Source organism: Panulirus ornatus, chromosome 12 (assembly GCF_036320965.1).
Source record: "Panulirus ornatus isolate Po-2019 chromosome 12, ASM3632096v1, whole genome shotgun sequence".
In the NCBI taxonomy this organism is placed as follows: domain Eukaryota; kingdom Metazoa; phylum Arthropoda; class Malacostraca; order Decapoda; family Palinuridae; genus Panulirus; species Panulirus ornatus.
In genome coordinates, this window is record NC_092235.1 from 63,920,304 (window position 1) to 63,934,148 (window position 13,845).

The 13,845-nt window shown below is 37.4% G+C and overlaps 2 protein-coding genes across 5 annotated transcripts in view; one reads left to right on the top strand and one right to left on the bottom strand.

The window, feature by feature from the left end:
* Positions 1–8,611, bottom strand: part of fand (Pre-mRNA-splicing factor SYF1 fand) — a 54,538-nt gene extending 45,927 nt beyond the window's left edge. Inside the window, exons 1-2 of one of the 2 annotated variants that reach the window (XM_071668058.1) lie at positions 8,057–8,611; positions 5,427–5,602 (exon numbers count right to left, since the gene is read on the bottom strand). In XM_071668058.1, the coding sequence (XP_071524159.1) occupies positions 5,427–5,602; positions 8,057–8,086 (206 nt within the window). In that variant the 5' untranslated portion in view covers positions 8,087–8,611. The remainder of the gene's footprint in view (positions 1–5,426; positions 5,603–8,056) is intronic. The other variant, XM_071668059.1, reaches the window with a different exon arrangement.
* Positions 8,612–9,551: 940 nt separating this feature from the next.
* Positions 9,552–13,845, top strand: part of SA1 (stromal antigen) — a 171,269-nt gene continuing 166,975 nt past the window's right edge. For all 3 annotated transcript variants that reach the window (XM_071668063.1, XM_071668065.1, XM_071668064.1), the window contains exons 1-2: positions 9,552–9,686; positions 13,398–13,561. In XM_071668063.1, the coding sequence (XP_071524164.1) occupies positions 13,407–13,561 (155 nt within the window). In that variant the 5' untranslated portion in view covers positions 9,552–9,686; positions 13,398–13,406. The remainder of the gene's footprint in view (positions 9,687–13,397; positions 13,562–13,845) is intronic.

Below are 13,845 nucleotides of genomic sequence, written 5' to 3' on the forward strand. Positions count from 1 at the left end.
GAAAAGTAACAATCTATTTTGGAAGAAAGCAAAGGAGAGGTAAGAAAGTAAGAAGAGAGGGCATACTAGATGACAATACTTGTGCGAAAGAATGAGGTTTGTAAGAAACTGAAGAGAGATAATCAAAAAAAGAAAAGGAACAAATGATACACAATTGAAAGTAACCAAAAAGTGGAACAGTTATAGAGGAGCAGGGTAAAGTGGGCTCCTTTGGAATACAAAGGTCCTCAAAACTACTGTACCCTTTTCTATCTACTGGTAATGTTACAAACTTGGTGAAAGTGACTTCCCACTTGCAAGCATTCAAAGAAGGTGGTCTGAATCAATGTGAGAATATATCAATACAGAACAATGTCAATGCAGTTTGACATTCTTTACAGACATAGTATTATATGATATGAAGGTGCAGTAGAGAAAGATTGGTTTATTGCTTAAACAATTTGGAAGAAAATGGAAGTTCTCTGTGTTGCTAGGCCAGTTACATTAGGTGATTCAAAGTAAGACTTGGACAGAGTGTTAGACTGCTTTAATGATGTATGGAAGAGGAAAAAGCTGAAAGTAGAAATGAATATAAGTAAGATTTTAGAGTGTGGAAGAGTGAACTATCATAGTGTAATGCTATTTTGGCGAAAAACTGAAAGTTGTTGGTGACTTTAGATATATGAAAGTAAAGTTCAATAAGAATATTAGAGGAAAAGTTTTGCGAATTTTAAGTCTTCAAAGATGGAATAAGAAGACAGCTTCGGCATAAAATACATATGGGCAAGAGTAAAATGGTTGCTTTTGAGAAAGAGGATTCATTCTGAAAATTTAATTGGGTGGAGACAGTTGGAAAGGGTCTAAATTTCAACTACCAAGAGTAATCTTTACCCATGTACTCCTGTGATGTATCCCCTACTTCATATGATACTAGAGTAAAAATCCTTTGAATAATGTCACACATCCAGGTTGCCAGAGATCTTCCCTAATTCAATTCTGTATTATGCTAAGTTTAAGATAAAAAAGTTGGGTTATTTGTTGACTTTAATAAAGCATATAATAGGTCCTCAGAAAAAGCTCAACATCCATCAAAGGCGGTATGCGAGGGAGGCATGTAAGAAAGGGATAAGTGGAGAATCTTTTGCACAGGCCACCCCCTTGATAGGAGTTCATGGAGGAAACAAGCATCAGAGATATAAACAGACAAAGAGAAGGTTGTTAGGTTGCAGTAAGAGAATGCTTTTAGCAATTAAGATTGCTTTTAGCAATTAAGATTATGTATAAATGCACTCAGCATATCCTGAAATCCAGTTATTTCAGAATCCACAAAGGTATATCTGGGATCCACCAGCAGCTGTTTCTTATTTGCTGTATAGAGATCAAATGATAAAAACGACAAATATAGCGAGTCCTGTGGATACCTTTTTTGGACGGGTGCATACTTTGTTGTTGATGGATGATATTATTGTTCTGGCAACTTCTTGTGGAATGTTTATGATGAAACTAAGTGTTTTGCTAAATTACTGTGATTAGTATGGGAGGAGGTTAACACAAAAGAAATCTTTTTTAGTAAATAACATTGAAAATGATAGAGCAATTATCTGCTAAAGGTTTGGAAATAAGTTACAGCCAGGAATATTTGTACCTTAGCTCAACCTTGGTTAATAAATTTGCTGTAGTTGATAAATTTTATGTTGTAAATACAAAAATGTCCTTCATATATAAGGTATTTACTGCTGCAGTATGTTCATCACTACTATACACTTCAGAAACATGGTAAACCACATATCCAGTTGGGCTAATCAGACAATAAGTTGATCAAGTGTGACTTGGAGTTCTGAGTAATACAAGTATGGATCAATGCTTTGTTGAATTTGGGATACCACCAGCACAACATGTGATATCTAAAAGGAGGAAACACTTCCTTGAGTTGAAGCTTCAAAACCATAATGCTAAGGAGCCTCTCCATATTGTATTTGATTATGTAACAGATTGTATTTGTTTATGTAAGAGATTCATGAGGAAAGCTTTGAATTTTGACAGCAAAAGTGATCCAATGAGTACTATTAGGAATACAATCATTGATAGCCAGACTCTGCAATAAACTATGTAGAATGCAGGTATAAGTTAATCCTTGACTTAACAGTTTGTGACATATTCTAGTAAAGATTTTACACCCAACTAAATGTGCAGATCATTCACAAGATTCAGAATAATGTAACATGACCTGAGAAGTGAAACAGGAAGATAGAGTCAAACACCAGTTAAATTAAGGTCGTGCTTGTGCAATGGGGATAAAGTGCAGGAGGAGTCTCATGTTTTGTTGGAGTGTCCTTTATCTGATGGCCTTTTTAGTTATGCTAGTAGGTTGAATTTTTCCTCTCTTAATGACCTTTCATCTGAGAGACCATTGTGGTGCTCTGTGTAAATATACTGAAGAAGTGTTATGTATATACAAGTTATCATGTAAGAGGTGATATAACCCTGCACATATTTCATCATTTCTTTTTTCTCTAGATACAGATATGCATAATATTGTTTACATCATGAGGTACAGGCTGAATCTCTCTAATCCGGAGCTCTGTGGTCTGGTAACTCCCATGCTCTGGCGCATTTTGAATCTGCTGCCATAAATTTGTGGATCTGCCAACAAGGAAGAGCTGTTTGCAGTGATGGGGATGCAAAATCTGTTTACACTACAACCAAACTAATTAACATTCCTGTTAATTTTGTATATTCAGTTTCTTGCTGAAAATGAAAGCCAGAAAAGTTTTAAGTTTCAGAAAACTTTGAAGGGAGGCAGAAGTACAGAATTAGACAGTACACTTATAAAGTGGTTAAAGCTCCCAAGTTATGAAGGTGTTTTCTGGGGAGATGCTTATCAAGCAGGCCAAAATTTTTCATAGGCTATGGCTAGGCTATGAGTGTAAATAATCACAAGGATGGTTTCACATTTCTAAGTGGAGACATAGAATTTCAGTACATAGTGTGTGCAGTGAAAAGTGTAGCACTGACATGGAAGCTTGTTGTGTAAGGTTGTATTAAAAGAATCAATAAAAACTACAATTCTCTATTAGATAGTCAACAACAATATGTACAGGGCGAGAGATGGAGTATGAACTGGCTGCCTGGCTGGGACTGATGCTGCAGCATGGGCTGACTGCCTTCATGATAACAATAAAACAACAACAGTAACCAATCTGTGGTCGTTTGTTACATTAACTACTCGTCACAAAACTGCAACAAAGTTTGTGGATGAATTTACACAGCTAGTGGCAGGTGAAAATTAGCTCTTCATCAAGTGTATAATTGTATAATGCTGATGAATCTGCCCATTATTGGCACTGTATGCCATGATAAAACCTTGCCCAAGGTACTAGGGAGTCTCCATCAGGGGGTACTTCTGATGTACTCTGATGTAGCAATAAAAACCTTGTCTTGATGCATTAATCATTGTATTATTTCCTGTTTTAAGTTTTGTTCTACCTTTGATAACACAGCAATATGTATGTGGAATGAGCTGGCAAGACTTGGGGTTGGGCCTATATTTACATCGGGGATTCCCTTAGGGGTCAATTTCTGTTTTCCAGCATTTTCTGTGGTCCGCCAATGGACAAGTCCCAAGAATGCCAAATTGAAGAGGCTCAACCTGTAGTATCTAAACATGTGAGCTGTTATTTATATATTAATGAATGATATATATGTTGCAGCTCCATATACTGTGAGATTGGACAAAAAAGAATGTGCAGATTTGCCTGTGTCTTGTGCCATTTTGTAATGTTATACTTTGTCAATACACCAACTAACTGTGCCAAACCAAAAGGGTATTTCTTGGAGCAAATCAAACTCAAAATTCAACTTTACAAAGGTATTGAGATATCTATCTCCCACTACCCTTACACAACTATTTCCCCTTCCATTCCCAAAGTAAGCTTTATCAAATTATGCAGTCACTGAGAGTATGGAAGACTTACTGTCATTACTGTAATGCCATTATCACTAAAATGATGGAGACCAGGACTGTGGTGACAACAATGGGGAAGGATATATTTCTCTCACTGGACTATCTCTAAGTAACAGTGACCTTAACAGAAGTTTCTTCAAGTGCTTAGAGTGAAAATGAAAAACATAAAGTTAATGAAGCTTCCCCTGACCTGATGCCACAATTCATGTCAAAATGTCATGGACTAAATTAAATTGTCAAAGACTGACTGTAGCACTCATGAGAACTTTCAAAAATTTCCCTTTAAAACTGATGAGCAGTACCTTGTATCAGTGTGCAAATGAGGGTATTGATAAATCTACTGCAAAACATAGTCAAAAGAATTACACATGAATGGACAGAAATGTGTAAAATGTACTTTCTCTGGATTAGTAATGACCAAGGCTTTAATAAGTATTGTATCTCAGCTCTGGAAAGATAATGTGCATAGATCCTCCAACACTTAGAAAGGAGTGAAAAGGAGGGAGAGTTCTTTCAATATTTTGAAATCACTATGGTTTCCTTTGAAGGATATTGTGTGAAAAAAATTACCTTTCAACAAATAGAAGGCACTACTTGGGAAAATAAACATAAAAAAAGTCAGGTGATTCCCATGAATCCTCAGGATTGATAGAACAATGTTTCAAACAAAGAATTTAAAATCATAATGGTTACATCATCTAAGACATGTAAGTTTGAAAGTATGAAAAATACATTCTCTCAAGGGAAGTGTCCAGTGAGGCACAAGAAATATCTTGGATTTCTTGGGGGGTTACAAACCCCTTAAACTCCTACCTTTGTGGAGAGGCAAATGTCTACAGCCTACAGCCAATGAACAATCTCCACATGAAGATGTCTTCGCTACCTTGCCATTGGTACCAACCTGCACTACAGATTTCAACCTGGTGGTGGCCAATGTCAGCTTAAAGAAAGGTTTTCCAAAAGAGAAAGAATGTAAGAGTAAGGAACATGAACGAAGAAAAATGTTCATGGAAACCAACACAGAAATTAAGCTTTTTCATACTTCAAAAGTTACATCTCTCTGCAGGGTCAGTTCTTCCCAAAAGCAACAAGAGCATGGTCATGAAGGAAGAGGATTAGAGAAAACTTATCAAGACTTCATGAGATCGCCTAAGATTTCATTACCCTATTCACTGTGGGTAGAGCATATATGTCAAAATGATTTTTTTTCCTGCTCGCTGTGGATGAAGCATAAAAGTTTTTAATTCTAGTCAAACAATCATTATCTTCAGCTATTCATCAAGCACCTAACCACTTTTCCATGCAGCCACACACACCCTCCAAATCCAAAACAGCAAGCTCAACTCCACTCTTCACCATCTCACTCACTAAACCTTCCATACACCCGGAAGTTCCATTCTTTTAAGAACATTACTGCTCTTCTCACTTCAAAATTTGTAATATCTTCCTTTCTCTTGAATCTATTCCAAATATACCTACTTACCTCAAATACTGGTGCCAAAGCTTGTAACTTCCAGGCATTTGAAGCAGTGATCGTTCATAAACCTTATTCAGCTTCTCTGGAGAAGCATCCTTTTTGTGTTCTATATAACGAAGCCAATGTTTCACTGAAAAAGGGTTTCGTAAAAGTTCCTCTTCATACTGAAGATCATCGTCTTCCTGAAACAGATGCACAATATATGCAGGATGATATAGCTACCAGAGGGTAAGGTAAGCAAATCCATAAATCATACACTTTATACATTATCAGGGTAAGTGATCTATAAAGAAATCAAAGAACTTACATAAACATGCCTGATGTGAGAAGAAAACAAAAAAGAGATATTTCATACATAATCATGAAAATAATTATAATTCCTGAAATCATTTAGTCCATAAATTTCCAAGGATAGAGTGGCTGAAAAACTGTATGTCACATTGTGCTAAATTTCTTGTTTGTAAATATTTCCAGACCCAATTTTGTTGTATTGAGTAACTTATGCCCAGCCCGATAATCAGAAATCTGAAGTTTGATTAGGTTATGAAAGTTTGAGGTTGATCCTCTGTTGATCTAACCCCACACTTTCCTTAAGTTTTTACTGAAAATCTAACATTCTACAGCTATGCTACATCATGAGACTTCCCAATTTGAACACCTCAAGTTCCATGAGAGATTCGTCTTCTCCAGTATGAACTACATACCCTGGTCATTTCTAGTTGAATATCATCAAGGAATAAGACTGAAATAGCACTCTCTGGTTATCTCCCATGAATACAGCTGGCGACTACCCATCAACAACATTCAAATGTTCAAGTCATTTATCTGATATCATTTCATATTGCCTTCAATTACTCTGCTTATTTTCAATACATTTAAGTCCTTAAGTGGAAATGATTTACTTAATCTGGGTTGTAAGTCATATCACTTAGGCAAATATACCTTCATTTGGGTTAATTTGTTAATGGAGAACCCTATTCTAAAGGGCTGACTCTAGGAAAGGTTGGCAATTGAAAGTGTTTTTACCCCACAATATTCATGTGCTTCAAAGCCCTGCCCATCTAGCTAAAACTTAAAATTGAGGATATTACAAGTGCCTTGCCTAAAATCCCATAGCTTATACAATCTCTCCACATCATAATAATCGATTCTTGAAAACACTGTTGTTTTCTATCATCTATGACAATGGTGTTGAAAAGCTAGAAAGTTACCCAAGTGGATGCCTTACAATGTTTAGAGCTAATATAGATTAAGGGATTTCAGGTGTAGACATCCTACTCCATGATTTTAAATTTTCACGAGTGGGCAGATCTATGAATTGGCAGAGTTTTGAATTAGAGGAAACTTGGGGTAAAATAAAACACCATATCAACATTTGAGATTATAATAAATGTACTGATAACTGTCATAAAAATCTAGCAATTATGAAATGAACAGGAGGGACCCATACAATTCTTCTGACACAATTATCTAATTCCTTGCACTATATCTGAGGAGATAAATATAGTCACCATCCTGTGTATGACAGGCAAAAACAATCACTTTACACTTGCTCAGATTCTAGTGACTTTTATGAAGATTGTAAGTCAAAATACAACCAGAATAAAACTGTATTACAATAAAACTCACCTATAAGGTATAGAAAACCCAAATCTATATTTTTGATGCATTAATGCTGATATGCACCTCAAATCTGAATCCAAGTCTTGCAAATATTTTGGATGAGTTCTGATGTCTATAAAGATACAGCGATCAACGAATACATATGAGGTCGATCCCACACAGGGATAGCTTCCTCTGTCTCAACAGACACCCAAACTCATGATGTACTTACCTTCCAAACCAAATGAAAATGGCACTCTTGAGTGGAGTACTTGATTTGAAATTGATGGAATTTCACTATAAACAAAACCCACAAGACTTTGTTGCATTCAAATAGGCAAGTTAGCTGTTCTATTCGGTATTTCACATTACTTATATAACCTCTCTCTCTCTCTCTCTCTCTCTCTCTCTCTCTCTCTCTCTCTCTCTCTCTCATAATTCTGCCATTAACAAGTTATACAGAAAGATTGGTTTTACAAATATGAAAAATTCTACACCATCAAATCACTTTAAAGTGATTAACATTTCCAAAAGAACTCTATACAATTCATAATCCTAGAAATCATAGGTCTGCTATCTGAAATATTACCCAAATGCAAGAAGCGTAAGGATACCATTGGTACCACTTTTGACAAAATCTGTCTATCAGAACATCTGCATCCATATACTGAAAAATTTCCAACATTTGACCAACCAGTGCTGACATGTCGGTAAAACTATGTTTGATCCACTAAAGCCGACTAGTCAGTAATTGTGAGTCATAAGTTGTATAACCAAATAGCTAGAAAAACAACCACTACCTATTCATTATAGAAAAGTACATAAAAAAGTAAAGGTAAAATATTAGTTTCTGATATCTACTTGCTTGCAACACAATGAAAGTCAGAACCGACCAAGAGACATCAAAAACCACCAGAAAATCAATTTCAACTAAACCATACGTAGCCTAACTCAATCCTAAGAAATTCACTGGATGTCCAAAAAAGGTAATATTATCGAAGTAAATAATCATGTGTTACAAAAACCCAACTTACAATAACAAGAGATGAGGCATCCATTATCATGCTTGTTAACTTTCAGGCTGCCTGTCACTGCTTCCGGTTTAAGGTGAGAGGTGCAAAGAAATGTTTATCTAATAATTACAAAAAAAACATACAGTCATCCAACATTTTTCATTTTTTTTCCTTGTTCAATGTGGTGTATCTTTAGTTCCCTTGTCTTGCTTTTGCGACATCACCTCCCTTTTATTTGCATTCCAATCAATTTACAAGTTTTTATTCTCTTCTTTGTAAGTGCATAATAACTTCTCTACCAAAGACCAAATATCTAATAAACATCTATTCACACAAGTTTCTTTATGTGTGCATTTCACATGGAGTTCTTTCAATTTATACTTTTTTCCTATTGATAAAAGAGCTTCACAAAAGTACATTTTTTTTGGTTTGAAGTTACATTTTGTCTCGTTAAACGTGCATAATCTAGGGAGGTGTTATAATCTCTCTAGCAAAACACTTTAGGGGAACACTAATGTTTTGTAATGACAGGATCAACGTGCCAGGGGAGAACGTTTACATCGGTTGTTGCTCCACTACATCCCAGCTCCTACCATCAACACCTCACCAAAGAGAATGTTGTGCACTATTGATCTGTAACAGGGACTCTCCAGATAGTCCACCTAAAAGTTAAAAAAAAAAAAAAAAATATGAAGCGGATATTCAATGCTGCATATTTCTCACACTCTGGAAAACAGGATACTCTTCTTTATGTGTGTGCATTATCATAATGTAAAGATTAGAATGATACAAAATCTTACCGGTAACAACTGGAATACTTCCACTCATGAAAAAAATACATTTTCATATGCTCATGTTAGCGAACATATTAGCTGAGCTTTCTAAGGTCATATTCACGAGGGAAAAGGAGAATGTAATTCTGAGAAAAAGAACAAAGATATTAGATATCCATTACAAGCTATTACGAAGAGAAAACCACAACATTCTACTTAATGGATTGAAAATAAACTAATCTCCAGACCTGAGATGTATCCAAGATTCTTGAGACAACCAGCACCATAGCTAACCAGTTAGAGGAGTTGTTTAAACAACAGAGAAAGAACGATGAAATACCAGATCAATTGATAAAAATCAATCATGTGTGCAATATAAAAGAATCACATAGTTATAAATCCTTTCCGCCTCCATTATCATGTGTTCTTTGGGAATTGGTATATTTACTTACCTGCTGAGTATATATATAAAGTTTACATTAGCTTCAATCCATTCATAAGGATCATAAATACATCTTTTTTTCCCCTAGTTGATAAAAGACTTCGATAGGAACTGAATGAATTTACTTGTAATTCTATGGCGTCAACGTCTGCCTCCGAACAGTGTCTTTGTATATAGATTGGATATGCAATTTTACTCTTTATGAGAAAATATAGTAGGCTGTCGTATCTTTATAATCAATCTATTTTTTCGACATCATTTCACTTCAAATTACTCAAGAAATACAGTGGAACACTATTGTATAATGGTTCCCGCCTGAATTTATGTTTTGACGTCATAGTTTGTTTGTAGTGTTCTGTCATGGTGAAGACGGTCCCACAAAACCCAACAAATCGAACGAAACCTCATATAAATTAGCAGAAGGAAACACCTCTAAGTAAGTATGAACTAAGGCAATTGCACCTGTGCATTGAGGGTGAACATAGCATCTCGAAATTGCTTAAAACCATAACAATGGTGTGCCGCCTCGCAGCCTTTTTAACTAGGCTTAATTGCTCATATCAGCGATCAGTAGCTTGTGATTTGATATATTGGTACTTAAATGTTTCCTCTTAGTAACATTTCCTTAAGTTTCTAGTCACGTTCGATAATAAAGAAATTGGATTCACTTGTATTGTGGATTATTGTCTCCCTATATCTTATCTAGATGTCTGTCAAAAACCTACACAGCTTAGAGAGATGAATGCCTATGGACTCATGTAAAGAGAATGAGAGGAATGGACTTCATGTTAATACAAGGAGAGGAACTGTGAGTGTTAAGACAGGGAGAGGATTCTGGAGAATTTCACTTCTGTTTACAAGAAAAACTCACATGAAGCCAAGTGTGTACTGTAGATATTTTTTGAGTATTCTAAACATGTCACCACTCAGTGGTGGTATCCAAGTGCGGGTAGTTCCACATATCTCAGCTGATCCTTGTAGCACGAGTCTTTAAGATTTGTAACTCCTCATTGTAAGATTTCAACTCTTTATATATTTCTTCAAGTATGATTACCAGACCTTGTTGTAAACCCCAAGAGTTGTCTCTGAAGTCAAATATTCAGGAGTTCCTATTGCTTGTAGTGCTCATTATATGTGAGTACCTGGTGAAGTCTTCGAGGATCTTTACCCCTGCATCCTGGGCTTGGGAACAAGCTGTTGGATTGGGTCATTGGTATAATAGTGCAGTAAAGTTTAGTGGAGTAAGATGAACTTTCGTATTGAATGTATATTTACTGGATGATGACATATGCAGGGAGTGTGATTGCAAATTTTTTTCCAGGGGCTATGGGCAAGCTAAGGAATACTTGAACATAAGGGTTGATACATTTGTATATACCTAGCTTACTATTTACCCATGTCTAGCAGATGCACATTAGAGTCCAGGTTGAGATATATTTGTAGTTTTGGAATGTATTACATATTGTGGGGGACTTGTATTCAAGCACAGTTTTCTGGCCGAAGTGGTTTTGTCTTGTCTGAAGTCTAAATCTCTGTATAACTATGACAGGTATTAGATGTCAGCTGTTAACAATAATAGTCTCAACCACACAGAACAGACTTGTCATTATTCATAGCCTCCTTCTTGATAATGGCAGTTTCAGGATCTTTCTGACAGTCTTTGTTTGTCTCCCCCAGATACCTCTTATGTGTGTGCAGAAGAAATGACTTGCCTCTTCTTGTGTTTATTTTTTGGCTTGTTTGATTCATTTCACTTATTTAGGGGTTCTCATAGTTTTTGTTTACTTGCCACAAAGCTGATACTGTTACTAGAGCAGCTCTCTTTATGTGTTCCTGTGCTTCATGAATTATGCTAAGGCATTCATATATGAATCTGCATTCAGTTGGTATAACTTTTCGTTATGTATAGCTTTTTACACTAAAAGATACTGGATTTTAGACCATGAAAAAATCGCACATTTTAGGCTTGCTAATTTTGGTGGTCTTCGCGTTGCTCATGACAGGCAAACCGAGGATAACATTGTTGATGAATATGATATGGATGCAGCTCAGAAAAAATTTAGTAAAACTTTCAGAGTTGTATGCCATATATGCCAGTGCATATATGACTAATCATGATATACAGTTGCTGGAAATTTATCCATTTCTATGGCAGAATAGAAATTGATCATGATGGGGTGATTTTTTTTTTTTTGATATGTTGTTGAGTGGAAAGGTTCTGCTTGCAATATGTGTGGTATGAGGAGAAAAAAAATTGTGGGGATGAGTCGTTATATCACAGAAGTGTTTCAGTCCACCTTTTTATGATGCATCACTACTGTAGGATATCAGTCAATACATTGTTGAAACTCATTAAATGAAAAGTAAAAAATTTAGTAAGGGCATGAATTTATGTGCTATGACTGACACCACCCAGTTTTTGTTCCTTAAGTTCTGTCATTAGTAGTAGCTAAGGGCATGGACAGCTTACTTCTTAAAAAAGAAGCAAATAAAATCAGTCCAATATAGTGACACAATATAGATATGGCTTGGGAAACATTTTGCTCTTGGACTTGAGTGATACATTTCCTTCCCTCTGTAGTTGTAAGCATACGAGGACTTAGCTGGCTTATATCTGCTGGTACCTACAGAACGAACCAAATAAGTATGAAGTTGGTGTTTGTGTGTGTATATGTGTGGGCTTCTGTCTCAAACAGCTTTCTATGGTTTGTAGTCTTATGAAGACTAGCCTCTTTGGCTGGCCTTCAACGTAACTTCAAAAATTAAGTCATTTTGGGTTTCAGAGTTTTGTTCATTTTGGGCACTTTAGTGGTTGGACATAAACCACACAAACACTTCCTCAGTTATGTGACCCTCCCATCCCCAACATAGCCCTCCCCTCTGCCAAGCTCAAATCTCTTCACTGCTCTCCCTTCTTGACCTCTTCCCCTCTCTGACCCCCTACGTCAGTATGGGTATCCCTCTTCTGACATCCACCCCTGCACAGCCCTCTTCTCCCCAGCCCCCACCCCTATGCATACCCCCTGGTGGGGTAGGGGCACATGGCACTCCTTTCATCAACCTCCACCCCTTGCACAACCATTCACTATCCTGATTTCCACCCTGAACAGCCCTCACCTCCCCGACCTTCCCTTGTTCATGTCTTTCCCCTTCCTGATTCCCTTCCCGTGAATGGTCTTTCATTCCCTTGACTCCCACCCCCTGCAAATCCCACCCTTCCCCCTACCTCCACCCTCTGCATGGCTCTCTTTGCCCTTGATCTCCACCCTCTGCATGGCTCTCTTTGCCCTTGATCTCCACCCTCTGCATAATTCTCCCATTCCCAATTCCCACTTCCCCTGGATGGCTTTGCAGTAACATGGGTCCCACCTCCTGCAAAACCTTCCCTTCTCCCAATGTCCATCCCCACTGCACTGTCCCTCCCTTCCCCCTACCCCCAACTTTTGCATGACCCTCCCTTCTTCTAACCTCCATCCTCCTACGTAGACCTCCCTCTCTCATATTTCACCCTCTGGACTGCCCTACCCTCCACCAACCCCCACACCCTGCATGTCCCATCCTTCCCTAGACCCCTCAACCCCGCATGGCCCTCTTTCCCCTCCCCCAAATCCCAATCCTTGCACAGCTCTCTCCTACTCAGACCCCCCAACCTTCCCCAGCATAGCCCTCCCTTCCCATGACCTCAACCCTTTCCTGCCTCTTCCCTCCCCAGAATTCCACTTAGTAGTGGCCTGTCTAGTCACTATTTCCATGGTGGCTAGGCTGGTCTTTATGTCTGGTACAGGCCATCATAGTTAATCATAGTGATCTGTACCAGGTATAGTCCATTATAGATTGAAAAAGTTTTGCCTTTGGGAAGTATGGCATCTAAAAAGTATCTGGCTTGTGCTCTTTACTCACGGCCAGCATTTCAACCAAGTTTAAAGAAAACCCCTAAAGCCATTTAGTTATTGATTTCAGTCATGGAGATAGACATATGAATAGCCATGCTAATGCTCCATTACAGTAAGATGTATTCTAATGATTTGAATGAATTGAGTTTCTTGGAATATCCTTGATGTTAAAGAGTGATGGCAGCATTTATCGGTGTTAATGATATTCTGTTATTGAGGGTTTTGAGGTGTAATAAGTAAACTTAAATTTTCAGATTTGGAAGATGTTGCGGCGAGGAGGGAAACGAATCCGTATGGATGAACCCCCTCCAGAATATGATGCTCCACCCATGACACCCATGACTCCAGCCTCAGAGCTTCAGGAGCCCTACACTCCATATACTCCATACACACCTACAGCAGATACACCTCTTCATCAGTAAGTATAGGAATGAAATATGATATAGATTAAAGAATTCGGTTCAGCACTGCATTAGTTGAAGTTCATATTTCTGGCATTTAATGTTAATTCCTTGTTGATATATACACAGTGGTAATCATGCAAACAATGACAGTGTAAGGGAGAGGTGTTTGGTGGTAACTGAGATACAATAGGAGTGTAAGGGATAGGTGTTTGGTGGTAACTGAGATACAATAGGATTTAGAGATCTAACCAGGGTGTGTTGATATGCTTAAGGCATATAGTGTGGAGAGGATGAGTGA